A 27,747-nucleotide genomic window follows, 5' to 3' on the forward strand; every position below is an offset into this window, starting at 1 on the left:
ATGTAAACAAACCTATTTAATTATCTGAGCCTGTTTACTACCTCAACATTTCTGGGCAGAATCTGCAAGACATGTAAAATGGCTAGCCCAGTATTCTAAAATTTGGCATTTATATTTAATACTAAGTAGAGACTTCATGTAACACAATTTTATACACACAGATATGCATTGGATAATCTATGCTCATATCCTGATATATGGTTAGTGAATCAAATCTCATATTTTTAAAGAATATAGAAACTTACCTCAAAGTCACACTCTTCTCCCACAGCATATTTGGTCATGATCTCCAACCAAGCAGTATCTACTAACTTCTCTAAGGAGGCTGTGTTATGGTGAACCATTTCCAGAACAAGTTTCTCATACCAGGCAGGAAACTCTTCCTTCAAACTGAACAAATATGTTATTAATTACCAAGAAAATGCAGAAAAACCTTTCCACAGCTTTAATTCAGGTCAATGCAAACATTTCTTTAGCAAATATACAAGGCACTGGGGAATACAAAGATTAAAAACTATGTAGTACACAGGAAAAAGAACTTATAAATATCTTTGTCAGACTGACCTTTCCAGGTAAATTTTTTCATACATAAAGTGAAAATAATAGGCACATCATTACTAAGGTTGGTCATTTCTCCATTAATTTGTTTTTTGCAGTAGACGTCCTGTTTTAGGTGTGCATTATTTATTTACAGCCTTTTCCCATCTTTTTAGTTAGGATATCATAACACTTGTATTTTTATTATGTCTGAATCAATAATATGCTTTCATTCATTTAGTTCTCTAGAATTTTCATTTTATAGATAAGGAAAATAAATCAGGATGTTAACATGATGGAACCATGATTTGAACTCCAATGTCCTTGCAAAGTAAAACCATGATGTACCACTTTTCACTTATTAACCTAACAAAAAAGAATTTTAATGATCATACCCAATATGGGAAAATAAATAGTGCAAAGTAACACTCATATACTGCTGATAGCTTATGTTTCAACTCTTTTAAAAAGCAGTTTGGCGAAACTGGTTTGGCTCAGTGGATAGAGCGTCGGCCTGCGGACTGAAAGGTCCCAGGTTCGATTCCGGTCAAGGGCATGTGCCTGGGTTGCGGGCACATCCCCAGTAGTAGGTGTGCGGGAGGCAGCTGATCGATGTTTCTCTCTCATCGATGTTTCTAACTCTCTATCCCTCTCCCTTCCTCTCTGTAAAAAATCAATAAAAAATATATTTAAAAAAAAAAAAAAAAAGCAGTTTGGCCCTGACTGGTTTGGCTCAGTGGATAGAGTGTCGGCCTGCAGACTGAAAGGTCCCAGGTTTGATTCCAGTCAAGGGCATGTACCTTGGTTGCGGGCACATCATCAGTGGGGAGTGTGCAGGAGGCAGCTGATCAATGTTTCAGACTCTCTATCCCTCTCCCTTCCTCTCTGTAAAAAATCAATAAAATATATATTTTTAAAAAGTAGTTTGAGCCTGGCTGGTGTAGCTCAGTGGATTGAGCTTGGCTATCTCATGGACCAAGAGGTCCCCGGGGTTCGATTCCCAGTCAGGCATATGCCTGGATTGCGGGCTTGAGGCATGCGGGAGACACCCAACTGATGTGTCTCTCATTGAACACAGTCACTCCCATTCACTTATGTATTATTATCTATGGCTATTTTTACTGTACAACCTCAGAATTAAATAGCTAAGACAAAGACCATACTAACTGACAGTTTATTGAAAAGGGTGGCCAACACCTGGTCTAGTACACTTTAAAAAGGGCATATACATAAATAATACTAATCTAAAACAGAACGATGTAAGTGACCCAAGCTAAGAAGAAACAGGCATCAGGTTAACAAACTTGACTAATAATTAGTCCTGGAGCCATAACCAGAACCCAGACCTCAACTACACCCAGTGTTCTGTTACACCAGCAAAAGAGCAGAATTATATGCTCTTTGCTTATGGGTTATCAGGAAAAGTTAGTAAGAAGTCCACAGAAAAAATTTCTATTCCAAATTCCCAAAGGGGTAATTTACATCCCTAGTTTCTATTTATCTTTTACATGTTCCTAATGCCCAATTCTGAGTGTTTTCTTTGAGAGAATACCAAAACAAGTAGGCACTTTGAATATAGACAGGAATTTTAAGACTCTTCATTCAACCCTGGCCGGTGTGGCTGTTGGTTGAGGACTGTCACAAAAGGGCGCATGTTCAATTCCTGGTCAGGGCACTACAAGGGTTGCAGGATTGATCCCCAATAGGGGACATGTAGGAGGCAGCTGATTGATATTTTTCTCTCTCCCTCTAAAACTAGTAAGAATATATTTTTTAAAAAACCGACTCCTCATTCAACTGCCCCACTTAGATAAATGGTATTTAAATTGTGTTTATTTTTAGTAGCTGCTGTAAATACTATCTTAAATTTCAAATGACCACAAAATTTAAAAACTCTCTGCTTATTTGCTACCTCCATATTACTTCTAGATCATATTTGTGTCCATTGTTTAGAACCACATTTTCAAAATATTTACAGGATAAAAGTAGAGCAAGAATATTCAAAAGCCTGGTGAATTACCTAAAGTATATACATAACTATGTATTCCACACACTTTGTTACTAGCAAAATTCTACTAAGCAAAGGCACTTAGACACTAATACAGTATACTAATGTAACAAATTCCAATTTATGCCCCATAAATTTTTTCCCCCATAAATTTTAATATAAATACTGCTTTACTTTCTATGCCCCCTTTCCTAATAATGTGAAGATGGTGCTAGAAAAGCAATGTTTATATTACTCACAGTTCAGCAACTTCCTGTTCCTCCTCCCAGGCCTCCTTGTGTGTTAGCTGACTACTTCCGGTACTCTTACATGTCCAAATGCGTTCACTGTACCTCTCCAAGCGGGCTTCATACTCTCTGTTAGCAGTGGCTCAGGAAAACAATATTCAAGCAACAGAGACAACTAATCCATATTCATAAAATACTTAATTATATATAGAAAAAAACCTACAGTATCCTTTCTATGATATACATATTGAGAAGATAAAATTGAAGTTAGTTTTCAATTGGTGAATCCAAACAAGACGATTAAGACTGAAGTATGGCCAGAATAGTTTGTCGCGCTTTGCAAATAAAACATGAATAATTTAGTACAAATGTGATTTCTTCAATTCACAATTTTAGTACTCAAACAGTACTAAAAATGCGTAAGACAAACATAAAGGCAAAAAACCAAAATTTCCAATTTATTTAGAGGAAAATAAAGATTTGGAAATTGTAAGAAAAAAAAGGGTAAAATAAGACAAAAAGTCGTAAGAAATAAGAATTTAAGGTCTGTGGAGTTATTACACAACTAGAGGCCCAGTGCACAAATTTGTGCATGAGGGGGGTCCCTCGGCCTGGTCAGTGATCAGGGCCAATCAGGAGGGCGGGAGGTTGGCTGGGGGGAGGAGCCACAGGAGGTTGGCTGGCCAGGGGGAGGGGCCGCAGGAGGTTGGCTGTGGGAGCGCACTGACAACCAGAGGGGCAGCTCCTACATTGAGCGTCTGCCCCCTGGTGGTTAGTGTGCATCACAGCAACCGGTTATTCGGGCACTTAGGCATAGATATAGATATAGATATAGATGTATAGATTTCAATGGTTATCAAATTTAAGAATCAGTTTCACAGGAAGATGAGATGACAACATCAGTCTCACAGACAGTCTGGAATAACCTTGTGCATCTAATGATCCATTTACTAAAATATTGGAAGTTTTTAGTACCTTAGGAACACCTATTGTATCTTAGGGTTTTAAAAATTCCATAAAAATCCTGCCCTAACCGGTTTGGCTCAGTGGATAGAGAGTCAGCCTGCGGACTGAAGGGTCCCAGGTTCGATTCTGGTCAAGGGCATGTACCTTTGGTTGCGGGCACATCTCCAGGAGGGGGTGTGCAAGAGGCAGCTGATCGATGTTTCTCTCTCATCAATGTTTCTAACTCTCTATCCCTCTCCCTTCCTCTCTGTAAAAAAATCAATAAAATATATTTAAAAAAAAATTCCATAAAAATCCTGAAAATAATTTTGATATAATATCTATCAAGTCTTTATGTTATCTACAATAACAATACATTCACCAGTCACTTAGCAGTCATTGTTCAGTCTTTATGAGATGAAAAGCACGTCACAGTTTAGTGCCAAGTATATAACGTTCTACAACATCCCAACAGGAATTCACTATCGGCCAGCTATGTTCAAATTCAAAAAGTAGCTAATTTAATTTTATGCATAGCAACAGATGCTATACTAGCAAATAAACTGACGCAACTAGAGAATTCTCTGCCAATCTCTGTACTAGGTGTACTGTTTAATAATGGCGGATTTTGTAATCAAATAAACACGTAATTTCAAGAGAAACATCAAAAATGCTTTATTCAAAGTAATGTCCATCGCTAGCTACACATTTCCCCCATCTTTCAGGTAATTTGCAGATACCGTCCCAACAGAACTTTTCTTGTTTTGAGGCAAACCATTCAGAGACCCAATTTTCCACTTCTTCGTACGTTTTGAAGTACTGCTCAGAAAGTGTGCCATCAATTGGAACAAGTGGTAATCTGAAGGAGCAAGATCTGGTGAATACGGTGGGTGGGTTAATACTTTCCAGGCAAGATCTTTTAACGTGTCTTTAACTGGTTTTAAAGTATGTGATGGTGCATTATCATGAAGCAAAATTACTTTGCTGTGTCTTCTGGCACATTCTGGTGATTTCACAATCAAAGCGTGGTTCAAATTGATTATTTCTTGTCAGTAGCGATCAGTATTCACGGTTTCACCTGGTTTTAGAAGCTCATAATACACCACACCTTCCTGATCCCACCAAACGCAGGGCATTGTCTTCTTTCCAAAGCGATTTGGCCTTGCAGTCGATGTTGATGGTTGACCTGGATCACCCCATGATTTTGTGCGTTTGGGATTCTCAAAATGAATCCACTTTTCATCGCCAGTCACAATTCGATGCAAAAAAGACTTTTTTTCATGCTGTTGAAGCAACATTTTACTGTGACTTTTTGGTTTTCCATTTGTCTTTCATTCAGTTTATGTGGCACCCATTTTTCCTCCTTTAAAATCTTTCCCATTGCTTGTAAACGATCAGAAATTATTTGCTGAGCAATGTTTAATCTTTCTGCAAGTTGTTTTTGAGTTTGACATGCATCTTCATCCAATAATGCTTGTAATTGCTGGTCTTCAAACTTTTTTGGTTGACCCGGATGTTCTTTGTCTTTCACATCAAAATCATCACTTCCATCACTTTTAAAGTGTTTAAACCAGCGTTCACAAATATCTTGAGATGGAGCATGTTCACCATAAGCTCCCTGAAGTCTACAATAACTTTTTCTTCAAAATAATGAATTAAAACTTCCCGCAAATGCTTTTTTGGCACAAAATTTGACAATTTTAAGCTCTATGATTATACCTTCAGCAAATTTGACATATGAAGTTTTGAGGTTTGCTGTCAATACAAAATAGCATGCATAACAAATCGCATATGTATCAACATATGTGTAACTCCATCTACTGAAAAAAATCCGCATTATTAACTGGTACACCTAGTACTTTACAAGTTACTTTATTTTATAGCGGTTGAAATAAAAGTTATTAAAAAGCTCCCTCTGTGATAGTAACTCACAACTAAACAAATAATTTCCTTTTTAATATATGAAGATTCTTGCCCTAACCGGTTTGGCTAAGTGGATAAAGTGTTGGCCTGAGGACTCAAGAGTCCCAGGTTCGATTCCGGTCAAGGGCATGTACCTTGGTTGTGGGCACATACCCAGTAAGGAGTGTGCAGGAGGCAGCCGATCGATGTTTCTCTCTCATCGATGTTTCTAACTCTCTATCCCTCTCCCTTCCTCTCTGTAAAAAAATCAATAAAAAAATATATTAATATATTTACATGAATATTCTTGGTTTTCTAGGGTTATGATCAATAACAAGGCAATCAACAGGGACAAAACAACAGAGAATCCAAAATAGTAGTTTTAACCATCTGACAAAAATGAAGCAACAAATCTATTTCCCTCACTGGGGATGATGCTAATACTTAAAGGATTAAACAAAATACAGTAACATCAAAAACCAGGAGTCAGACTTCAATCTTCCTATCTAATAAAAGAGAAACATGGTAATTAGCGTACGACTGCTACCCTTCCCATTGGCTAATCAGGGTGATATGAAAATTAACTGCCAGCCAAGATGGCAGCCAGCAGCCAGGCAGTTTGAAACTAACAGGAGGCTTGCTTGCTTCAGTGACGGAGGAAACCAACGTTCCCCGCCTGCCTTGCCAGCCTCTGAGCTTGCAGTCTGAAACATAGTTACAAATATAGAAGCTAAACAAAACCCCAGAAACCTGCTTTCAGCCCCCCCCCCCCCCATCTCAGAGCTGGAGTTGATACAGTGTTTCGATTATAGAACACAAACAAACCAGATACCTGTTTTCAGCAGCAAAGGCCTCAGAGCTGGAGTCAGAGCTAAAGCTGGCCCAGAATAAAAAGAAAAAGAAAAAAAGGAGCAGTTGGGAGCTTCAGTCACCCGCCAGCCTGAAAACGGCCCTCAGCCTCTCACCCAGACTGGCCAGGCACCCCAGTGGGGACCCCACCCTGAAGGGTGTGTGACCAGCTGCAAACAGCCATCATCCTCTCACCCTGGCTGGCCAGGCACCCCAGTGGGGACCCCCACCCTGATCCAGGACACCCTTCAGGGCAAACCAGCCAGCCCCCACCCATGCACCAGGCCTCTATCCTATATAGTAAAAGGGTAATATGCCTCCCAGCACCAGGATCAGCAGAGCCACGAGGCCTCCTGGCACCGGGATCAGCGTGACAGGGGGCAGCACCCAAACCCCCTGATCACCCTGCGGCTTTGTGTGTGACAGGAGGCGGGGCCACAACCTCCCTATCGGCCCTGCTCTGTTCGTGACAGGGGAAGGCGCCCCAACCCCCTGATCAACCTTGCTCTGTGTGTGACAGGATGCGGCGCCCCAACCCCCCCCCCCCACCCACGGGCCCTGCTTTGTGTGTGACGGGGTAGAGCCATAACCTCCCCATCGGCCCTGCCCTGAGTGTAAGAGTGGCGGCGCCCCAACCTCGATCTGCCCTGCTGTGTGTGTGACAGGGGGCGGTGCCCCAACTCTCCTATCGGCCCTACTCTGTGAGTGACGGGGGAGCTCCCCAACCCCCTGATTGACCCTGCTCTGTGCGTGACAGGGTACGGAGCCCCAACCCCCCTGATGGGTCCTGCTGTGCGTGACGGGGCAGCACCGCAACCTCCCCATCGACCCTGCCTTGAGTGTGACAGGGGGCGGTGCCCCAACCCCCCAATCGGCCCTACCCTGAGCGTGACTGAGGGTGGCATCACAACCTCCCAATCCGCCCTGCTCTGTGCATGACAGGGGGCGGCGCCCCAACTTCCCAATCGGCCCTGCTCTGAGCCCGACCAGATGCTGCACCTAGGGATTGGGCCTGCCCTCTGCCACCCGGGAGCAGGCCTAAGCCAGCAGGTCGTTATCTCCCGAGGGGTCCCAGACTGCGAGAAGGCACAGGCCGGGCTGAGGGACCCCCCTCCCCCCCCCCAAGTGCACAAATTTTTGTGCACCAGGCCTCTAGTATATAATAAAACCCTAATATGCAAATTGACCAAACAGTGGAACTAACGTGCACTGACCACCAGGGGCAGACCCTCAATGCGGGGCGGTGCCAGGCCGCCAGCCAAGGTGGGTGCCAGTGGGGCACCCTGATCTCCCCACCCAGTGGTCGCCCCACAGATGGCCCTGATCGCTGGCCAGGCCTAGGGATCCTACCCTATATATTGGAAATAGTCTCTTAGGTTTAAAAATTAAAACCTGGCAAGGCTACTCCAACACTGAAAAAACAGGAATGACGCAATGACATGCATGGACTCTGGGTTGCATTTTGTGGTTAGCCCTGATTCTGACCCTTATAACTGTGTAACACAGCCAATTACTTAACTTCTCTCTGCTTCAGTTTTTCCACCCATAAGATGGGGGAAATGGTACTACTGCCTCAGAAGGATCATACTACTTCTTATAATCAGAGCAAAAAAAATGTAGTTACCCATATAACAGCAAGATGCCCTTCACCTGTATGAAAAGTATGGTCATTGGCACATGCAGTGTCCTGGACTGCAGGGGATGTCGGACTGCCAGTTTAGGCCCAACATCCCCCAAGGGGTCCCGGATTGCGAGAGGATGCAGGCCGGGCTGAAGGACACCTCCTCAACCCCTGTGCTGAATTTCATGCACTGAGCCTCTAGTATAGTCATATAAAGACAACCACTGAAAATGTATAAAAACTTATAGTCCCCTTTAGCTCTTTTGCTCTCATTTCAGTTACCCATTCAAACCCAGTTCAAAAATATTAAGTGGAAAATTCCAGAAATAAATAATTTATGTTTTAAATCTTGTGCCATCCCATTCTATGAACCATCCCTTTTGCCCAGCGTATTCAGGCTGTATATGCTACCTGAGTGATAGTCACTTAGTAGCCAGCTGTTATCCAATGGACCATTATGGTTATCTCAGTGCTTGTGTTCAAATAACTTCAATTTTACTTATTAATGGCCCCAAAGCACCAACAATAATGTTACTGGCAAATCAGATATGCCAAAAAGAAGCCTTAGACTTTATCAAGATATATATATATATACACACAAAAAAAGCATGACATATATAGGGTTCAGTACTGTTTCAATATTTCGGTACTTTTTCAAATACAGTATTGGAGGGGGGGGGGGTCTTGGAACTAATCCCCTACGGATAGGGTGAACTACAGTAAAGGGAAAAAAAGGCAATAGCATGGCTTCTGTTATCATAACTATAATGGTATTTTTATATCATAACTAACAAGATGGACGTTTTATTTTTGTTTGCCTGTCTGCACTTGAGGAGTGGAGGTAAAATAAAGACAATCAGTAAGTGAATTTATTTAAACAAACAAAATGTTTAGCAGTTTAATAGTTACTTAGCAACACTGAAGAAATTCACTGAGAAATCAGGGAGAATGTAAATGATATTAACAAATATATCCTAAAGAGAGAACACTGTCCTAGCTGGTGTGGTTCAGGTGGTTGGAGCATCATCCCACACACCAGTGATGGCGAACCTGTGACACGCGAACTCATTTTTTTGGTTGATTTTTTTTTTGTTAAATGGCACTTAAATATATAAAATACATATCAAAAATATAAGTCTTGCCAAACCGGTTTGGCTCAGTGGATAGAGCATCAGCCTGTGGACTGAAGGGTCCCAGGTTCAATTCCGGTCAAGGGCATGTACCTTGGTTGCGTGCACATCCCCAGTGGGGAGCGTGCAGGAGGCAGCTGATTGGTCTCTGTCATTGATGTTTCTGGCTCTCTATCCCTCTCCCTTCTTCTCTGTAAAAAAATCAATAAATTTCTATCGGTGACAAGGCACCAGAGTTAAGTTAGGGTTTTTCAAAATGCTGACACGCCGAGTTCAAAAGGTTCGCCATCACTGCCATACACCAAAAACTTGTGGGTTTGATTCCTAGTCAGGGTGTGGTATATAGGGAGACAACTGATCAATGTTTCTCTCACATTGATGTTTCTCTCTCTCTGTCTCTCACTCTTCCTTCCCTTCTAAAATCAATAAGCATGTCCTCGGATGAGGATTAAAAAAAAAAAAGAGAACATTTTCTTTTATTAGTTATTTTTAAAAGTAGGAATAATGTGCCCAGTCCAGTCTTCTTGATCTAGACCAGAGGTGGGGAACATGTGGCCCGGGGTCATGTAAGGCCCACCCACAAAATCATTAGGTCTGACCCTACCAAGGCATTAGGGGTGAGTTAATTAAATGTTTGATCAAAGCCCTAGCCCAGTGATGGCGAATCTTTTGAGCTCGGCATGTCAGCATTTTGAAAAACCCTAACTTAACTCTGGTGCTGTGTCACGTATAGAAATTTTTTTGATATCTGCAACCATAGTAAAACAAAGATGTATATTTTTGATATTTACTTTATATATTTAAATGCCATTTAACAAAGAAAAATGAACCAAAAAAAAATGAGTTTGCGTGTCACCTCTGACATGCATGTCATAGGTTCGCCATCACTGCCCTAGCCGGTTGGGCTCAGTGGACAGTGTTGACCTGCGGACTGAAGGGTCCTGGGTTCAATTCCAGTCAAAGGCACATACCTCGGATGCAGGTTCCTCCCTGACCCAGGCCCTGGTCGGGGTTCATGTTTCTTACTATTTCTGTCTTTCCCCCTCTCTTCCACTCTCTCTCAAAAAAAAAATCAATGGAAAAATATCCTTGGGTGAGGATTAAAAACAAAAAATATTTGGGAAGTAGTACCCGATAGAGAAAGTGAGCAGTGGTGGCCGCTGGTTGTGCGGCAGGGCATGAGGCGAAAAAAAAAAAAGATTCTCCTTGGTCTTCTCATTTACAGGTTAAGGCTACCTTTCCAGATAGTCCAATAGCTAAGTCACCAGTTTCCAAGAGCATTTGCACCACTTATGGAAAACGCTGGATCCATGTACACCAGATGTCCTTGACAACTCATCCCACCATCCCCTGCACAAAATTTGCTGCACCAGAAGACTATGAAGCCAACCACTGAGCTTCTTTTCATTACCAATCCTATATAATATCCTATATAATAAAGATGTAATATGCAAATGGTCGTTATGCCTTGTAGCATGACAACCGACCTAATAACAACCGGATCACGGATCAGCAGGAGGGTGGGGCAGCGAGCTACAAGTGGGCAGCGGAGAGCTACAGGAGGGGGCAGAGTAGCAAGCTATGGGGGGAGGGGGGACAGGGGACGGAGAGCTACAGGAGGGCAGCAGCGAGCTACTGGCGCACAGATTCATGCGCAGGGCTACTAGTTAGATATAATATCCCTGACAACAAAACAGAGGACACAAGTGTTTCTTCACAGTATCACGGCCAGTTGAGACCACGCTAAAAAAATCCACTTGCCTACATGAGGACCCCTTCTCTTCTTGGGTAGCCAGGACTTAAAGGAGAGACTCTGACCTGAGCCACTGGGAGCCTTTCCCCAACTCTGTGGCTGAATAAACCAACAGCTTTGTATATGAAAAAAAAAAAAAAAGTTTGACCAAATATAACAAGTTAATTTTTAAGTTGATAATTTTGTATGGTCCGTGAATGTTATAAATATACAAATGGCCCTCCTGATCAAGACCTATATAGTCAACAACATAGCAGTACCACCTAGATACCTCATAATACCTCAAACCCAACTGTTTCTAAACTAAATTCTTATTACCCCACCTCATCCTCCTAAACTTGCTACTTTAACAGATAATTCCAGTCTCACTGAATGGCCCTAGTGCCCTAATCAGAAATGAGGGAATCATCCTCATTTCTTCAGTCCCCAACTGCAGCCACTTACACATTTCTTGTCAGTCCTTGCCAATAGCAAACAGAGCCATTAACAAATCCAGCCTCTGATCTTCATTTCTCACCCAGGCAAAATATTTTAATTGGCTACACTGGTAATCCTCTTTTCTGGTGCTCTGTGTGTGCTTCTCACCCTAACTTCCTTTTTTCTCAATCTTGCTTGTTTTTAAACCCATTTCTTCTGATTACTTTAAAAACTAAGTTGGTTCAAATATCGTCCCAATACCCAAAAGTTGTGGGTTTGATGGTCAGGGCACATACAAAAATCAACCAGTGAATGCAGAAATAAGTGGAACAAATCGATGTTTCTCTCTCGTCCTTCCCCTTTCTCTAACTCATTTTTTTAAACATATATTCTTATTGATTTCAGAGCGAGGAAGGGAGATAGAAACATCAATGATGGGCTACCTCCTGCACACCTCCTGCTGGGGATCATGCCTGAAATCTGGTCATGTTCTCTGACAGGTAATCAAACTGGAGCTTCCTGGTTCATGGGTCAACACTCAACCAGTGAGCCATACCAGCCGGGCTCTAAAATCAATTTTTTTTTTAAAGGCTAAAACTGAAATACCTACAACATGCCTTAACAATGGGTATTTTTAAATTTATATAATTTTGTTCTGGTTATTATTCTGACTAATGTTCAAAGAAAGCAAGAGGAAAAAATGAAAATGAAAGGAGAAAAGGCTGACTAGAAGGATATTGAGACAGCTGCCTCTAAATCCTATTTCAGATTTTAGGTTACCAAAATAAGTCACTCACTCTCAAATAACCATTCAGAGCAAATGCCAATTGATGTTTTTTATGTTCCAGCTACTGCTGCACATATAATTGCAGAGAAAATGTCAATGCAGTTCTCCAAAGGTTGTATAAACTATAAATAAGATATTTTCAAGTCCTAGACTATCTCATTATGCATCTCCTTTTCATGAGTGCAAGGGCTACCTCTCCCTACAATATGCTGCTTCTTTGTTCTTTCGCCTTGTAAGAATCGTTTCTCTCAATAAAGTACTTGAGCCCTGACCAGTTTGGCTTAGTGGTTAAAGCCTCAGCCCACAAAGGGTCTTGAGTTCAATTCCTCGTCAAGAGAAGATACATTGGTTACAGGTTCCCCAGCCCTGGCAAGGGCGCTTGTGGAAGGCATGTCTCTCTCATGATATTTCTCTCCCTCCCCCACCTTCCACTCTCTCTAGGAATCAATGGGAAAAATATCCTCAGGTGAGGATTAAAACAAATAAATAAACAAATAAATAAATTGAGTGAGTGAGGGAGTGAGTGAGTGAGTGAAGAAAGGAAGGAAGGATTTGATAGCCTGAAAGGAAGTGGCCCAGAAAAGTATGGAGGTTAAATAAGCACAACTATAACCCTAAGAGTTCTAAGTGAGATGACAAAGTACCAAGTCAAGATTTGCTTTTTATCCTATTTTTTTCTCTTTGGACTAGTTTGTCATTATGTTAAAAATAACTCTAGCCAGAGTTGCTCAGTGGTGAGAGTGTAGAGTGTCTGTCCAAGCACCAAAGGGTCACAGGCTCGATCCCCGGACCCACCAGTGTGAGAGGCAACCAACAGATGTCTCTCTCTCACAATTGATGTCTCCCTCTCTCTCTCCCTCCCCCCTTCCACCTTTTCTAAAAGTCAATAGAATGCCCGGCTGGCATGGCTCAGTGGTTGAACGTTGACCTATGAACCAGGAGGTCAGGGTTCGATTCCCAGTCGGGGCACATGCCCGGGTTGCTGGCTTGATCCCTGGTGTGGAGCATGCAGTAGGCAGCTTATCAATGATTCTCATCATTAATGTTTCTATCTTTTTCTCCCTTTCCCTCTTGAAATCAATAAAACAAATATATGTAAAAAATCAAAGTCAATAGAAAACTGAAAAATAAAAATAGTAACTCTAGCCCTGGGCAGTGTGTCTCAGTTGGTTGGAGCACTGTCCCATACACCAAAAGGTGGTAGGTTCGATTCCCAATCAGGGCACACACCCAGGTTTTCAGGATCCCTAGCCAGGATGCATTCAGGAGGCAACCCATAAATGTCTCTGTCTCTCTCTCCCTCCCTCCCTTCCTCTAATAAAATAAATCACTCTAATGTGGTATAGCTTGTTACTTTAAAGAAATTAAATTATAGAAGTTAACATAAGAGCTCAGTATTCCACTGTCCAATGAGAGCCTGTCTTGCAACTTCAACTCTTAAAACAGGCTCTCTAGCCCCATTTGTATAGCTCAGTGATGGAGAGTTGACTTGTAAACCAGGAGGTCACTGGTTTGATTCCCAATCAGGGCACCTGTCCAGGTTGCAGGCTCAATCCTCAGTAGGGGGTGTGCAGGAGGATTCTCTCCCATCATAGATATTTCTAGCCTTCTCTCCCGCTCTCCCTTCCTCTCTAAAAAACAAACAAACAAACAAACAAAAACAAAAAACGCAACATGCTCTAGTCATGGTTTTCCAGGCAAACAAGTTATTCTGGCCATATTCTAATAGCCCTTCCTCATTACACCAGCTAAAAGTTCTCATATATTGATGCAGCAAAAAATGAATAACCCAGTTGTTTCTAGGCTTTAGAAACTAAGATAGTTAAAGCAATACAACAAAAATATTAACCTACAACAGGCTGCTTGTAGGTTCAGTTCCTCCTTAAAACCCACCTTGACTTAAATACAGTCAATGTAACATACTACTGTCAAATAATCACATCAAGAATTGATTCTGATAGATCCTGGCCGGGTAGCTGAGTTTGTAAAGCATCGTCCCCATAAGCCAAGATTACTGGTTCCATCCCCAGTCAGGGCGCATACAAGAATCAAATGAAAAAAAAAAAAGAATCAAATGAAAATGGTGATGGCAAAAGACATGACTTGGGTGATAAACACACAATACAATATAGAGATGATGTATTATAGAATTGCACACCTTAAATCTATATAATTTTATTAACGAATATAACCCAAGTAAATTCAATAAAAAATAGAAAATTAAAAAGAAAAAGAATCAACCCAGCTGATGTGGCTCAGTGGTTGAGCGTTCAATTCCAGGTCAGGACACACGCCCAGATTGCAGGCTTGATCCCCAATAGGAGGCATGTAGGAGGCAGCCGGTCAATGATTCTCCCTCATCATTGATGTTTCTCTCTCTCCCTCTCCCTTCCTCTCTGAAATCAATAAAAAAATACATTTTTCCTAATCAAGCAATGAGTGCGTGAATGGGTGGAGCAACAAATCAATGTCTCTCTCCCTCTGTCTCTCTTTAAAATCAGTTAAGTAAATTAACTAAAAGTATTCTGATAAAGTGAATTTCCCCAACTAAGATTTTCCCAACTACTGTCCTGCCTGAAGTACTTCAGTAGGGAGTTGTGTAGCACAGATTCAAAGACACAGTAAAAAAAACATAATCATCAATATAGAACACCCAGTCATTAAATGTGTGCATCATTCACAACTACCACTGTAAATTTAATTAAGATGTATAATAATGCTTTTAAGAACATACCAACACTTACAGCTTTAAGTCAATAAATCATATAAATTTGTTATAAAATATACGTGCAATCAAAAGGTAGTACTTAGAAGAAAACTACTCAAATCCTATTAAAAACATAATTATAAACATAAATTAAGAACTGGAAATTACAGTATCTCAAATGCAGCTGAAACCCAACCACGTACTTGTTCTCCTCTAAGAAATCCCTAATAGCCTAATAAAGAAATATGCCAGCCAGTACCGGTTTGGCTCAGTGGATAAAGCTTCGGCCTGCGGACTCAAGGGTCCCGGGTTCGATTCCAGTCAAGGGCATGTGCCTTGGTTGCGGGCACATCCCCACTGGGGGGCGTGCAGGAGGCAGCTGATCCATGTTTCTCTCACATGGATGTTTCTGGCTCTCTATCCCTCTCCCTTCCTCTCTGTAAGAAATCAATAAAATATAAAAAAAAAACACAAAATACAATAGTTTAAAAACCCTCCTAAAGTGTTTCCACTGTAGACACTCCCAAGTGAGCAATATACCCCCAATATGTAACACAATTTATGAATTCCTTTGTTAAAAGGGTTCTACAAATACTGGTACAGGAATTTTTTATTAAACACATACCATTAAGTTTCAACCTTCAGTTTTTAAAAGGAACACTTCATATTTATCATTATATGTCAAAGATTTTAGTAAATTATATGAAAAAGCCTGTGCTGCCAGTTCTAAATTAGCTAGTCACAGCCACTTTACATGGCTCAGTACTTAAAGGACTTAGAATTTGTCTCTTCTCTATCATGTTTCTTATACTCCTTTAGAATCATACCTGAAAAATTAACATCTGATAATATTAGTGTGAGGAATCAACTGCTCAAAAGATGGCATTTGAAAAGGATATGGCAGATTCCCACAAGTAATTTTTCACTCTATCAATGTTTGGTATGTTTTTTTTAAAAGTAGGGCAACCTTAGAAGAATATTACATTTAGTAGAACTCAGTACTTCTCCAAAACAATCTGAAAGTCTTAACAGGACAATAAAAAGAACCAGATTAGGATCCCCACCCCTCCCTTAAATGGACCTTATCCTTTTTTTTTTAATATATTTTATTGATTTTTTACACAGAGGAAGGGAGAGGGATAGAGAGTTAGAAACATCGATGAGAGAGAAACATCGATCAGCTGCCTCCTGCACACTCCCTACTGGGGATGTGCCTGCAACCAAGGCACATGCCCTTGATCAAAATCGAACCTGGGATCCTCCAGTCCGCAAGCCGACGTTCTATCCACTGAGCCAAACCGGTCAGGGCATGGACCTTATCTTATACCACAAACTGACACAAAAGTGGACTAACATCATTAAAAAGGAGTATCATTCCATGGTTTTAACTTAGGTACAGGGATGAGGTAGGAAAAGCACTGGATTCTACTCCTGACTCTCATCATTTACAGTGTGTGTCAATCTCAATTCTCTGGGACCACCTGGCAAAGCAGGCAGAAGAACCTAAACATTTCCAAGACTCATTCAGCTCTAAAATGCTATAATTATATTTCAAGAGCCTTCCTACAGCATGGACTCACTTTCCAGGTTTCTTTTTATATGTAAACACCCAACAGTCACAAACTGCAATCAAACACGAATGAAATTATCCTATAAATTATTACATTAGCCCTGGCCGGGCGGCTCAGTGAGTTGGAGCGTTCCTCTGGTACACCAAAAGGTGTCGGGTTCCGATCCAGGTCAAGGCACATACCTAGGCTGCAGTGGATCCCTAGTACCTACCGGCACATACAGGAGGCAATGTTTCTCTCTCTCTCCCTCTCTCAAATCAATTAAAACATATCCTCGGGTGAAGATTTTTTTTTAAAGTACATTAAAGAAGTGAACAAAAAGAAATGAAATCAAATTATATCCCTCACCTGGGCACTTCCTCCTCTGTACAAAAGCAAGCAGAAGCTACAAGAAATCAAGTCCTAACACAGGGAAAGGGCGGACAAAACTAAATACATTAGCCTTCTTGAAGCTTTCTGTACATTAAAGAAAGGTTGATTCAAACATCTTTTTTTTTTTTTACACATAAGCGTCGAAAGGACTCAACTGGCATCCATTAAAAAATAATAATAGAAGTTGTACAACTTTTAACCAAAAAACTAAGCCTGTTCAAGAAAACAATGATTAGAGACGATGCTTCGTAAATAAAACATCAGCCTCGTGATCTTAAGTTACAACATAAAAACTCTATGTCTTGGTATCTATTTTTTAATTTTACTTAAAAACAATCACCGATCTCCTAAGTCGTCAAAACTCCAAACCTGTGCACGGACAGGGAAAGACATCAGCTCCTCCAGAGTAACTCTCCTTCCTTCCCCTCCAAGTGTGGAAGGAACTTCATCCTTGGTTCCGCCCTCACGGCTCTGTCACCTCAGGGCCACCCGGAGAAAAGCACACGCGCCCCCGCAGAGAGGGGGTAAAACGCAGTCGACTTGGACGAGCCGATCACGAGGCCACATGGGTACCATTTTAAAAACTTCACTTGAAGGTTTAATTTAAAAAAAAAAAGAAAAAGGAAACCCCGCTCTCTGTGGTACATGGGTCTACTCTAAAGCCAACCCCAGGGGGTGTGGAGGTGGGGGTCGCTCCTCGACGGCGAGGCCCGGGGACAAAGTGCGGTGCCGGGGAATGGATGGAGGGCGCGGGGCTCCGTAGCGCCCGGTACGGCGCCGGTCCTCACCCCCGCCGCCCGCTTCCCCGCCCAGAGCCGCGGGCTCGGACTCACGGTGTAGGCCCGCGGGCATCGGCACGCTGACAGCTGCCCCCCCCGCGCGGGGCTGCGTGGCCCCCGGTCCGACGAGCCCCCGGCCCACCCCGCGAGCGGCCAGGCTGGCGCGGCTGGAAAAGGATACTCCCGGGTGCGGAAGGCCTCCTGAGTGTGCGCGATAGTGAAGAGCGGCTCTTCGCCGGGAAGCGGCTTCACCAGCGGGAAGGGCTTGCGGCCCAGCAGCGGCGCCATCGCGGCGGCGGCGGTGGTGGTGGTGGCGGCGGCGGAGACAGCGGCTGCTCCGCGAGCCTGCGGCGCAACACTAGGCCCCGCGGCCCGGAGCGAGCCAGGCTCCCGGGAGCAGTGTGGGGGAGGGGAGGGGTGAGAGGGCGGCGAGAAATCAGCTCCCTCGCTGGTGGCGCGGCCGCGCGAGGGCCAAGGAACGGGACGCAAGGACGCAGAATTCCCACGCACACCGCGGCGCAGGCTGGCAGCCTCCAGCCAACCTTCGCTCCTGGTCCCCGCGTTCGGCAGTCACGACTCCTCAGCTGCACAGGAGGAAATTATTGAAAAATGGCGGGAGATTCCCCTCCTCCCCACCCCCCGCCCGGCCAAGACACACACTAACTTGCTCTCCTGTGGCGCCGGTGGCGAATGCTCCAATAGGCGGAGAGCTAGCCAGCGCTCACAGCCTATTGGCTGAGAGGAACTGCCGCTCTGCGCTTGGATCCAGCCCCCTTCCCCGGCTGCGTAGTTGGGTTGCAACGCACTAGAGGGCAGTATGAAGAGGTGAAAGGTCACGTTATGTAAGCACCGGTGACTGGCGTGCAGGCCTCCAGCAGTGGAGTTGAAAGTGGGAGGTAGCGGAGAACCGAAAAGTCGGAAATTCAAGGAGGTGAGACAAGAGAAGCCCTCTAACACATACAGACACTACGCCATCTGTGACACTGACGGCGACACCGACATCCGGGCATCACTGTCCGTGTGGTGCGCTGGAGGGGGGAAGGGGAGCGCGCGACCAGGGGCTTTGTCTTTCCACTTGTGCTCCGCCCCCTTCTTAAAGGCGCCGCGCTCAGCCACGCCCGGAGATGCGCGCGTGGAGCGGATGGGAAGAGGGTTTGGCGGGAAGTAACCCCAAGACCTTGTCCAAGCAAAGCTTCTACTGAAGGACAACTTGAGCCCCAGCCTAGCTCACCCCAGAGTTTACTGCTGGATGAGAGTGTGGTTGAGACCTGGATATTGGTATGGTGCTACTTAGGGCTTGCTGGAAAGGATAAAATATGGAATCTCTCGGAAAAATGTTCTAAAGGGCATACTTATTAAAGAGACATCCATCCCTTCAAATCATAATTACTAGCACCTACAATGTTCAGGGCCCTGTGTTAGACTCCCCTGAAAAAGTAAGAGATAAATAATAGTTCTAAGTGATGAGTGCTGACCAAAGTAAGAAGACAGCAGTAACTGCCTGGAAATGAGGACATTTAAGCTGCTTCTCCATGCAGACTATGCCCACATCGTCCAAAGTCTGTTTGGGTGTTCAATGCAATCAGAAACACACTGACTATAATTTTCTCCCCGTCAAATTGTCTCCCTTGGTTCAAAGATCTTCAGTGGCCCAGAACATCCTTCGCAGCCTACTCAACAGGAATAGACTGCTGGGTGTCCGGGAATGCAGCATGCCAATACCAGATTTTTTCCTCCTTTTTTTTCACCTTGAGGTGAGAAGAATACCCCCAGGAAAAGGTAAGTGCTAAATCAGACCGCCACTTCCATGAAGCCTTCTCTGATCACCTAGCAGAAAAGGAAGGTCGTCTTCCTTGAGTAGCCATTTCCTCTAAGAGGATTAGGTTTCTTCTCAGGAGATATGGTATTTGAGTTGATTGTAAAAAGGTAAGTTGCACTGGACTAGACAAAGAAATGAGACACAAACATTGTAGGCAGAGGGAGCAGCAGGGCAGACTTGGTAAATTCAGGACATGTGCCTAAAACATAGGGGTTTTGCCCTAACCAGTTTGGCTCAGTGGATAGAGCGTCGGCCTGCGGACTCAAGGGTCCCAGGTTCAATTCCGGCCAACGGCAGGTACCTTGGTTGTGGACACATACCTGGTAGGGGGTGTACAGGAGGCAGCTGATCGATGTTTCTCTCTCATCGATGTTTCTAACTCTCTATCCCTATCCCTTCCTCTCTGTAAAAAATTAATAAACTATATTTTAAAAACATAGGGGTTTTGAGGCAAAAAAATATCAAGAGATGGAAGTGGGAAAAGAAGTGATCCCCTTGGCCACAGCATGTGATGGTTGGAGTGACCACTTAGAAGAGAACTGCAGTTGTTTGCGGCGGGGACACCAAGGGCCTCAAATGTAACAAGATCAGTGGAGACCAGCAGACAGATTTGAGAGGCACAGGCTGGATGACTAATGGGATAGACATTTGAAGGACTAGATAGCTAAGAGCTGACTACACACAATAAATACTCCAAAAACATTAAGAAAAACAAAACAAAAATTAAAAAACAAATATTTGGAAAATACTGATATTTCAAAAACAGCATCTAATTGCCCACAAGAATGGGTACCATAATCATTTCCGCACTTGGGTCCAAAATGGGCTGGAGTCCAGCCCTGGTGTTGGTAGAGCTCTAGACTGGAGACTCAATGAGCTCCCTGGAGAGCCATCCAGAACACAGTTGGAATGTCCGAAGCTAGAGTTGTAGTTTTGTGAGGATGGGTTGTCAACTGGAGCCCCAAAATGAGTTAATAAGGGCCTCCCCAAATAAAGAACAGTGCTTATCTTGGAGAGGTGGGATTATGGTTGGTTTTCTTTTTTGTTTTCTATAGTGATTATATATTAGTTTACAATATAAAAAACAAACAAACCTTTATTTTTATTTTTTTAAATATATTTCTTTATTGATTTCAGAGAGGAAGGGAGAAGGAGAGAGAGATAGAAACATCAATGATGAGAGAGAATCATTGATCAGCTGCCTCCTGCACACTCCCCCACTGGGGATGGAGCCTGCAACCCAGGCATATGCCCTTGGCCGGAATCGAACCTGGGACCCCTCAGTCCGCAGGCCGACGCTCTATCCACTTAGCCAAGCCAGCCAGGGCACAAACCTTTAATGACTCTTGGCTTGGTGTATGTCCTCTATTTCTGTGTCTCAAATTTATAAGCAATGGAACTGATTAACACAGTATTTTAACATTTGTACTGAAGATATCAAAAAAAGGGAGCCCATGCCCTAGCTGGTTTGGCTTAGTGGATAGAGCCTCAGCCTGCAGACTGAAGGGTCCCGGGTTTGATTCCAGTCAGGGGCACATGCCAGGGTTGTGGGCTTGTTCTGAGCACCATGAGCTAGGACTCCCCTTTATCCAATATAATAAAGAGGTAATATGCAAATTGACCATCACTCCAGCTCACAAGATGGCCACCCCCATGTGGTCAAAGATGGCCTGCAAGGGAGGGCAGCTGGGGGCAACCAAGCCTGCAGGGGAGGGCAGTTGGGGGGGGGGGGGCGGGGACCAGGCCCGGTTGCACAAAATTTGTGCAAGTGGGGGGGGGGGTGGGCGCTGTCCCTCAGCCCAGCCTGCACCCTCTCCAATCTGGGACCCCTCAAGGGATGTCTGACTGCCCGTTTAGGCCAGATCCCACAGGGCAGTCGACATCCCTCTCATGATCCAGGACTGCTGGCTCCCAACCGCTCGCCTGCCTGCCAGCCTGATCGTCCCCTAACCACTCCCCTGCCAGCCTGATCAACGCCTAACTGCCCTCTCCTGCCAGCCTGGTCACCCCTAACTGCCCTTCTGCAGGCCTGGTTGCCCCCAACTACCCTCCCCTGTTGGCCATCTTTGACCACATGGGGGCGGCCATCTTATGTGTTGGAGTGATGGTCATTTGCATATTACCTCTTTATTATATGGGATAAAGGGGAGTCCTAGCTCATGGTGCTCAATGGTTAGAGTGTGGGCTTGTGCACCAAAGGATTGGGGGTTTAATTTCTGGTCAAGGGCATGTTGCAGTTCACTCCTCCCACCCCCTGCAACTCAGGGCGTGTGTGGGAGGCAACCAGTGGCTGTGTCTCTCTCACATTGATGTTTCTCTCCCCCCCAGTCCCCTCCCCATTTCCCTCCCTTCCACTCTGAAAAACAATGGAAAAATTATCTTCTAGTGAGGATTAACAAAACAGTAAGTAAAAAGGGAGAGACTAAGTTAATGCAGGTACCAGTTTTCTGTTCTAATACTTTCATTGACTCTTTTAAAAGATTGATTTGAAAGAGAGAAACATCGATTTCCACTTATTTATGCTTTCATTAGTTGATTCTTGTATGTGCCCTGAACAGGGTTCAAACTGCAACCTTGGCATATCCAGACAATACTCTAACCAGCTGAGCTACCCTGCCAGGGCCTCAAGGACTTTTTTTTTTAATTTATTGTTGACAATATTACAGATGTCCCCCATATCCTCCTCCTTTGCTGTCTTCCACCCAGCCCCTGCCCAACCCCAGGCCTTTCCCACACTACTGTCTGTGTCCATAGGCTATGCCTATATGCATTTGTGTTCTTTAGTTAATCTCTCCCTGGCCCCTCCACCCCCATCCCCTCTGAGATCTGTCAGTCTGTTCTGTGCATCTATGTCTCTGGACCTATTTTGTTGATAGTTTATTTTGTTCATTAGATTCCACATGTAAGTGAGATCATGTGATATTTGTCTTTAACTGGTTTATTTCACTTAGCACAATAATCTCCAGTTCCATCCATGCTGTCACAAAGGATATGAGCTCCTTTTTTTTAATTTTTAAAATATATTTTTATTTATTTCAGAGAGGAAGGGAGAGGGAGAGAAACATCAATGATGAGAGAGAATCACTGATCGGTTGCCTCCTACACACCCCCTATGGGGATTGAACCCGAAACCCTGGCATGTGGGCAGGAATCAAACTGTGATCTCCTGGTTCATAGGTCGACGTTCAACCACTGAACCACACCGGTTAGGCATGAGCTCCTTCTTTACAGTCGCATATTATTCCGTTGTGTAAATATACCACAGCTTTTTTATCCACTCATCTACTGATGGGCACTTGGACTGTTTCCAGATCTTAGCTTTTGTAAATAATGCTGCCCTGAACATAGGGGTGCATATATTCTTTCTGATTTCTAATTGGTGTTACAGGAGTCTTAGGATATATTCCAAGAAGTGGGATCACTGGGTCAAATGGCAGTTCCATTTAAAAAAAATTTTTTTAAAATATATTTCTTTATTGATTTCAGAGAGGAAGGAAGAGGGAGAGAGAGATAGAAACATCAATGATGTGAGAGAATCATTGATCGGCTGCCTCTTGCATGCCCCCTACTGGGGATTGAGCTGACAATCCAGGCATGTGCCCTTGACCGAAATTAAACCTGGGACCTTCAGTCCATAGGCTGATGCTCTATCCACTGAGCCAAACCAGCTAGGGATAAATTTTTTTAGGAAACTCCATGCTATTTTCCACAGTGGCTGCACCAGTCTGTATTCCTACCAGCAGTGTACTAGGGTTCCCTTTTCTTCACATCTTTGCCAGCACTTGTTTGTTGGTTTGTTGATGGTAGCCATTCTGGTAAGTGTGAGGTGATACCTCATTGTGGTTTTAATTTGCATCTCTGTGATGATTAGTGGCGTTGAGCATTTTTTCATATGCCTATTGGTCATCTGTATGTCCTCTTTAGAGAAGTGTGTATTTCAGGTCCTTTGCCCATTTTTTAACTGGATTGCTTGTCTTCCTGGTATTGAGTTGTATGAGTTCTTTGTATATTTTGGAAATTAACACCTTATCAGATATGTCATTGACAAATATGTTCTCCCATACAATAGGTTCCCTTTTCATTTTGTTGGTGGGTTTTTTTTTCCACTGTGCAGAAGCCTTTTAGTTTGATGTAGTCCCATTTGTTTATTTTTTTCCTTTGTTTCTCTTGCCCTAAGAGATGTATCAGTGAAAATTCTGCTGCATGAATGTCTGAGATTTTACTGCCTGTTTTCCTGTAGGATTTTTATGGTTTTGCCACTTACATTTAAGCCTTTCATCCGTTTTTAGTGTATTCTTATGTATGGTGTAAGTTGGTGGTCTAGTTTCATTTTTTTGCATGTATCTGTCCAATTTTCCCAACACCATTTATTGAAGATTGTCTTTACCCCATTGTATGCTCTTGCCTCCACTCATTGACTCTCGTTGCTGACAAAGTCCTTGAGTTGACTCTTCCTATCCAGTCTTCCAGTGCCTAATTCTCAGCAAGCCCCCAACTAGCCAACTTTCTCCTAGTTCCCAGAATTCCCCACTGCCAGAAGTTATTTCTATCTCCTCTGTGCATCCAAATCCCACATTTTCTTCCCAATGCTTTTTCCCAATTGTTCCAGCCCCCATAGCCTTTCACTGAATTCTCAAGGTTTTATTATTCATAAATTTAGTAAAATTTGTTGTTCAATGTGTTTTCTCTACCAGCATTTAAATAAATAATAATAATAAAGGGCAGAGATTAAAATGTGTTGTTTCCAGGAATCTATACCAGAGCGTCTACTGCTCAAAGACAGCTGTGACTCCTTAGCTGCAGGAATAACACTGTCTGCAGATGTATAGCACATTTCCCCATGCAGATCTCCACTGGGTAGTTTTATGACAGGAGCTCAATGAGCAGGGTCTGTTTTTGTGGTCTGTGTCATACGGAGCTGTGCCCTGCCACACATCCATGCTTCACTGATGTAATCATAAACCCTTGCTTAAACATTTCCAGCTCCTGGCTGGTCTTCTCCTGACCATTCTGTTGGTTCCTCAAATTCAACACAGCCCAAAAACACAGTTTAATTTTTTTAAATATATTTTTATTTATTTAAGAGAGGAAAGGAGAGGAAGAGAGAGATAGAAACATCAGTGTGGAGAGGAAATCATTGATTGGCTGCCTCCTGCACATTGGACTGAGCCCGCAACTCAGGCGTGTTCCCTGACTGAGAATCAAACTGACTTCCTGGTTCATAGGTTGAAGCTCAACCACTTCGCCACACCAGCTGGGCCATTGTTTGATTCTTTATATATGCCCTGACCGAGGAAGGAATCTACAACCTTGGTTTATTGGGACGACACTCTAACCAACTGAGCTATTTGGCCAGGGCCAAAACCATAGTTTATTATTTCCCTTTCCTCCATCATTGGCTTTCTCTGGGCATTTTTATTTTACTTTATTAATTTATTTAAATATGTTTTTATTGATTTGAGAGAGAGAAACATCAATGTGAGAAGGATCGATCGGTTGCCCCACACACATACTCTGAAACTGCAAACTGGGTATGTGCCCTGACCAGGAATTGAACCAGGGACCTTTCAGTGCATGGGATGAAGCTCAACCAACTGAGCCACACCCGCCAAGTCTGGGTGTTTTTAATTTCTATTAATGGCTCCACCTTTCTCACAACCTTGAAGGGTCAGCCGTGACCTCTCTTGAGCTCTACGGCTACAGGGTAAACCAGATACAGTAGTCTCCACCACCCTTATACTCAGGGGAAAGTTCCAAGACCCCCAGTGGATGCCTGAAACCACAGATAGTACCGAACCTTTATATATGACAAAGAAAAAATTCTGAGAAGTACTAAATTAAATTACAGCAGACCTGAGGGTGGAAGGAGGAGATAGAGGTTAGTCAGTTAACAGCTAAAGGGCAAGACCAACAAAAGACTACTTGCATTCCTGAATGTATGTTAAAACTTTGAATTAACTTTCAAGTGGCTATTTCCACTGGATTATCTAAAGAGAATAGCTGAGTATGACTATCAGGTAAGTCCATTTGTTTACACTTGAATGTCTCCCACAATTGCCCACAACCAATCCAAAGAAGCAAATGCTTCTTCCTTACACGTTTAGACTCTGAACTAGCCCCACTTCACATTCTATTACCCCCTTTATAGCAAACGTAAATTCTTTCAAAACAATTTACATCTTTCTTTGCCAAACTATTTACTTAGAAGACCCAAGGAATATGTTGTTTTCATCTCGCCCTGCTGCTGCTGGTTTAGAATTCATGCTCCAGGACCTGGTTCTTCTGGCTAGCATTTGGCTCAGTAAACCCTTTCTTTTAGAAAGGATTTCAGCCATGAAAGTTTTTGTTTACACAGCCTACACTTTTCCCTCCTATACATACCTTTTCACTTAAAGGAAACACTTTAACGGCTTCTCTTTGGTATGTATGAATTGCCTGCATACTACTCTTGTGTTTTGGGGCTGTTGTTAAGTAAAATAAGGGTTCTTGAACACAGCCACTTCGCCAGTAACTGAGAGGGCGACTAAGTGACTGACAAGTCAGAAGCTTGTACCACGTGGATACCATGAGCAAAGGGATGATTCATGTCCTGAGCAAAACAGCAATTTCCAAAAAGGTGTGCAGTTTAAAACCCTTGAATTTGTTTCTGGAATTTTTCGTTTAATATTTTCAGGCCATGATTGATCTTGGGTAACTGAGACCGTGGAAAGCAAAACAGGGGCTAAAACTATTGTACACAGGTAGACAGGCAAGAGCAGAGCAAAGGCAATGAGCCAGGTACTGCCGAAGGTCAGCAGGGTGGAAACCCCCAGGTAGCAAGGGACAATCAATTGTAGGGTGGGACCTCACCCTCAGGGTGACTTTGCCTCTCCTAGCATATTGCTGGTCATGGGTTTGCCTCAGTTGTATTTCAGCTCCAGGTCCAGATAAGCAACAAAACCAGCCTCAGGACCAGCTGCATTGAAAAATGACCTTTGCCCTGGGTGCTGGCCAATCAATCAGAGGAGACCACAATCCTGAAAGGACACACCAGTAACACTGCTGAATATTTTATTGAAATCCTCCCCTGGGACCTCACCCAAAATCTCCACCCTTAAAACCCTTAGGGTGCACCCAGACTGTGTGGCTCAGTGGTTGAGCATCGACCCATGAAACAAGAGGTCCCCAGTTGATTCCCGGTCAGAGCACATGTCTAGGTTGTGGGCTTCATTCCAGGGCGGGGGCGGCGGGGCAGGTGCAGGAGGCGGCGGATCAATGATCTTTCTATCTCCCTCACCCTCTCCCTCTAAAAAAAATCAATAAAAACATTTTAAAAAAAAAAATAACACTAAAAGGAAACATAAACAGTTTTAAAAAAACACACACAAAACCAAATATTTCTACAAAAAGAAGCCCGGCAGCACCATCCCATCTATTTCCTGCTCCCCTGGGCAGCCATTTTAAAGTTTTTAAGCTGTTTCCTCTGGTATTTAACTCCGTATTTCTAAATAACCTGTGTAATGCTATTCTTTAATTTTTCAGTTTTAATGTTAGCTGCTGACTTTCTTCATTAGAAGATGAGGACATACCCTTCTTCCCCCAAAAACATTACATACATATATAAGAATATTCCTACCCTAACCAGTTTTGCTCAGTGGATAGAGCATCGGCCTGTGGACTGAAAGGTCCCAGGTTCGATTCTGGTCAAGGGCATGTACCTTGGTTTCGGCCACATCCCCAGTAGGGGGTGCTCAGGAGGCAGCTGATCGATGTTTCTCTCTCACCAATGTTTCTAACTCTCTATCCCTCTCCCTTCCTCTCTGTAAAAAAACAATAAAATAGCCTATCTAATAATAGACAGTCATGGTAATTGACCATACCTGCGCTACATCTCCCATTGGCTAATCATTGTGATAGGCAAATTAACCGCCAACAAAAATGGCAGCTCATTTGCACATTGCAGGGCGGGACAGCACAGCCGCCAGTGCAAGCCGCCATCCCGGGCCCCAGAAGCCCCAGAAGCGGTGATCGGGGAGAGATGGGGATCCCCTGCCCAGGCTTGACACCTCTGACGGAGGTGTCAGCCTGGCCAAGGGGCCGATCCTGTGATTGGAGTGTGATGGAGGTCACGCCTCTGGCCAAGGCGTCAAGCCTGGGTGGGGGGCGGAGCCAGCAATCGGAGGGGCCTGGGGGTCCCCTGCCCAGGCCTGAAGCCTGGGCCAGAGGCGTCAGGCCTCGGGGGGGGGGGGGGGCCAAGCCGGCGATTGGTGTGAACTACAGAGGAAACACCTTTTCTGACCGCTCATTGGTTAAGCTCCCTGTATGCCACTGGTAATATTCTTAG

The 27,747-nt window shown here is 43.6% G+C and overlaps 1 protein-coding gene across 1 annotated transcript in view; it reads right to left on the reverse strand.

Annotated features, from left to right (window-relative positions):
- Window positions 1-18,281, reverse strand: part of BAZ1B (bromodomain adjacent to zinc finger domain 1B) — an 80,892-nt gene extending 62,611 nt beyond the window's left edge. The window contains exons 1-3 of the mRNA XM_081090433.1: window positions 17,787-18,281; window positions 2,785-2,901; window positions 246-390 (exon numbers count right to left, since the gene is read on the reverse strand). Of these exons, the coding sequence (XP_080946559.1) occupies window positions 246-390; window positions 2,785-2,901; window positions 17,787-17,893 (369 nt within the window). The 5' untranslated portion in view covers window positions 17,894-18,281. The remainder of the gene's footprint in view (window positions 1-245; window positions 391-2,784; window positions 2,902-17,786) is intronic.
- Window positions 18,282-27,747: the final 9,466 nt, after the last annotated feature.

The sequence above is a fragment of the Myotis nattereri genome (assembly GCF_964212035.1).
Source record: "Myotis nattereri genome assembly, chromosome: 4".
NCBI classification, from domain to species: Eukaryota; Metazoa; Chordata; class Mammalia; order Chiroptera; family Vespertilionidae; genus Myotis; species Myotis nattereri.